This window comes from Entamoeba invadens, assembly GCF_000330505.1.
Source record: "Entamoeba invadens IP1 unplaced genomic scaffold scaff_1105074725007, whole genome shotgun sequence".
NCBI classification, from domain to species: Eukaryota; Evosea; order Mastigamoebida; family Endamoebidae; genus Entamoeba; species Entamoeba invadens.
The window spans coordinates 21,138-25,095 of record NW_004191919.1 but is presented as its reverse complement, the minus strand read 5'-3'; the positions used below and the strand labels follow the sequence as shown (position 1 = coordinate 25,095).

The window sequence follows — 3,958 nt, the reverse complement described above, 5'->3', positions numbered from 1 at the left end:
ACAGTCGTTCATACAATTCCTTTGCATTTTCATCGTCATTTTCTTTAATACAAAATGAATGTTTCCAAATTTAATTGTATAGACAAACGCCATATTTTCCTTTAACAACAAAACGAATTTGGAACTATTTTCAGTGCATTTTCCATCACATTGATTGTTGTCATTTTATAATTTTTAATTAAAATGACAATTTTGATTTTTGGGGGGTATTTCCAGTTTTTTAAGTTTGTTGATTATGTTCACATCAAATGCACTTTCTTTTGACAAAGACACAATTAATAATTTCAAATATTACTTTTTGTTAATTTTAATGTTACACAGAAAGGAAAACTTGTTAATTATCTTTTTGAAATTTTTAAAGTGTTTGTTGTCTTATTAGTTGAATTGTTAAATATTTTTTATTCATTGTATTTATTTGAAAGTGAATATTTGTCGAAATAGAAATATTGATACAAGTCCTTGAACGATAAATGAGAAACAACACCATCAGCGTAATTTACTTGTGTCACTTTTTTAAAAACCACATTGGCTTAAAATTTACAGGTCTACTGTTTGATGGTATTTTTCAAAAAGAATTAAGTTATAAAATTTAACAAATAATTTATAAACAATCATTTCTGTTTAGATGTTTTAAATGACATTAAAGTGTTCTTCCCGTTTCATGTATTAATTTCTTTGTTCTTTATTTTATTATTTACATGTTCTGTATTTTGCTAAATTAATTACAGTGAAACCTTTTAAGAGCAGTAACTTTGAAGAGAGGGCTCTTTTAGAATAAAACCAAAAATCGAGTTTTATAAAGCAGTTTTAAGGTTTGATTGGCCAAAAAATCACTTTCTTAAGAAACCAAATATATTATTATTTCACTCTTATTAAATTTGACTGTAACGATGAAAATTTGTATTTATATATGTAGTATTGATATTAACATTATTATTAAACATAAAAAAGTGACATTTCACTTATTTTAAAATGAGCTGACAACAAGACATATAACAGTTAAGAACTCAGCCAAGACACTATACGAACTGTCTTGTTTATTAATTCCGATAGTTTCATAAGGTATTTCCTCCCAACAATTATATTTGTAAATTTCCCCCTCTTTTCTCATTCTAAAATCGTTGTTATCAACATCATAAAACATTGGATCTTGACTCGAGTTAGTGTTCATCTCCCATCTTTTCATATACTTATTACATTGTTCGGTAAATGCATGATCCCATGTGTTATTATATAATACATTACAGTATATCTCAGTGTTCTCCATATACAGCCAATGTAAATTTTCTTCTTTCATCAACTCTTCTGACGTTTTTGGTAACAGCGCCCATTCGGGAAATTGGTCTTTCCACGGAGAAGTATATCTATCGACTCCATTGTTCACCATCGTATCCAGTAAATTATAAAACACATTTGGAGTCGTGTGATACCTTCTTGGTCCTCTAGAATCTCCCGAATACCCTGTCTTACAATTATAGAATATGTTATTATAAATAATGTTGGACCTCCCAGAGCCCTGCACAAGACCATAACCAACAAAATTAGAAACGACGTTTTGGTAGACTCTTTGCTTCGAAAGGTTGTCGTCTAAGTAAATTCCAATGACATAAGACCATCCGCCCGGTTGCCCAAATCCCGTTGAGTCGTGGAAATAGTTGCGCTTGATGACATTACCAGAATATTCCCAATGAGTACCAGAATACAATGCACCACAATCAGAAGCTCGGGTACATATGTTTTTAGCTTCATTGTATGAGATCTCTAAATACGCGCCATTATGTCCATATCCCAAATGGGGATTGTTTTCCACGTAATTATGCTTCATGTAATTACCAACAATGCCAATAGAAAACGCTGGGACAAAAGTAAATGATACTTGTGACGTCGTGTTGGCATAGTTATGAGTTAGATAGCACTCTCCTCGATATAATGTAGTGAAGTTTCCTTATTGTTATTTAAACTATAATTTATAATAATATTAGTTTCTTATTAAAATAGTTTAAATTTATTATATAAACATATATTACAATTATAGTTATATATTAATTATTGAATTATAAGAGTTTGTAATTATAAAACTAGCACTTTTTAGTTTAAAAACTATAGTTTTTATCCAATAGTACTTTATATTAATATATATAATAATATTAATATAAAGTAATATAATATTAATTATATTATAATATATATTATTATAATATAATAACAAAATTTATTATAATTATTAATAAATAACAATATAATTATTTTTTTTAATTATTTTAATTTGTAAAATTACTGTTTAAATGTTTTTATTCAATTTATAGTAATCAATTAAAAATTTTTCTTTTTAATAATAGACTTGTAATAATACAATGAAAAACAAACCGCATCTCATAGCAACAGCCTCAGCTCCGATATCATAAAACATGTTATTTGTTATAGTTGAATAATTTCCCGAGAAATAAATAGCTTTCAACCCCGAGTGTCTAAAAGTGCAATTTTTGATGAGTATATTTGTTGCTGTAAATGCGTTTATCATGTCTTTTCGTGTATATTCAAATATGATATTTTGGATTGTCAAATTATTAAAAGTGTCCACATTTATTAACAAAGACGTGCTTTGTGAGATCCACACTTTACTGACAGTAGTCGGCAAGTAGATATACAATTTCTTTTCTTTATAATCAATATAGTACTCACCCTCTTCATCCAATTCTTCTACCAAGTTATATATATAGAATGGCATTCCACTAGTCATCCCTTCATAATCTCCACCACCCAAAGCTCTATCAATAGTTACTGTTCTTTTGTTCTTATCAATTTTACCTTTGACTGCTTGGTCCTGTGAAAAGATGAGCCAATACCCTCTCATCCACACAGAGTCATATTTTGCATATTCATCCAATTTATCGTTCGCATAATAAAATGTTTTCCCCATCTTTTCTGGTGCATACGCAGTCCACATATTTCCTCTGTAAATGTAATTTGGCTGTTGAAGCACAGGACTCCCCTTTGCGCCAGACTCTTCAACAGCTTTGACTTCTCCAGCCATCACAGTTCGCTTGACTGTGAAATAAGCCCCGTCACTTTGTGTCGGGACACCACAATCAAATCGTGTTGATAGTGTCCAGTAATTGGAATCGTTTTTATAGAGATAATAGTACTTTCCATTCACACTCTGTTCACTCTTAAAAGTCGTTTCATTGCCACAAAGAACTTCTTTTCTTGGAATGTAATATCCAGTCACATTTGGTGTGAGTTGAACTGAAGTGTCTGTTGGTGGTAATATGAATATTCTCTCAGTTTGATGTGATGTGTCTGTGTACTCATAATTTGGGTACCGAGCCACACGGAACCGCTTGTCGTCGACATAAATTTCGGCATTCGAATTTGCTTCAAAAATTCCTAAGTCGATTCGGTTATACAACTTATCCAAATCACACACTTTAATGTACTTCCTTTTTGAAGTCTGAATTTTTTCGTATTGTGCTTTATCGGTTTCCGAGTTCAGTGAACGAAATGAAGATATCGGAATTTTGACTCCACCTGTAATAATAGGTGGGTCTTCATTGGGGTATTTGGTCAAGGTGATTGGGCGGGGTATTGTACTGTTTTTAAATGACCATTTTGTGAATTTAAGTGAATTGTTAATAAGTGGATAATACCCCGATTTTATATAAACAGTCACTGGCTCAATAATTTCACTTGATGTCATTGATGACATCGCTTTTTCAAGAGATTCGAAAGGATAAATTTTAGAGTCTCCGGGATTTTGGTCACTACCCATTGTGTTGTCTACGTATATATCTCTTGAACATGTTACTGTTATCAATAAGACAAGTAGTACACTTTTTAATTTCATGATATCTTGTGACATTCTTGGTTATGATATGGTATTTTTGAGTCTAAATCATATTTTTAATGAAAGTTTCGTTACAATAATTTTAAAAGTCGAATTAATATCGACACGATTTTA

At 30.5% G+C, this 3,958-nt stretch overlaps 1 protein-coding gene across 1 annotated transcript; it reads right to left on the bottom strand.

Annotated features, from left to right (window-relative positions):
* Nucleotides 1-967: 967 nt before the first annotated feature.
* EIN_007770 (hypothetical protein) lies at nucleotides 968-3,769 on the bottom strand (the record flags this gene model as incomplete). Its single annotated transcript, XM_004185964.1, has 2 exons — nucleotides 968-1,944; nucleotides 2,368-3,769. The coding sequence occupies 2 exons, from the start codon at nucleotides 3,767-3,769 to the stop codon at nucleotides 968-970; spliced, it is 2,379 nt and encodes a 792-aa protein (XP_004186012.1).
* Between the last annotated feature and the right edge of the window lie 189 nt (nucleotides 3,770-3,958).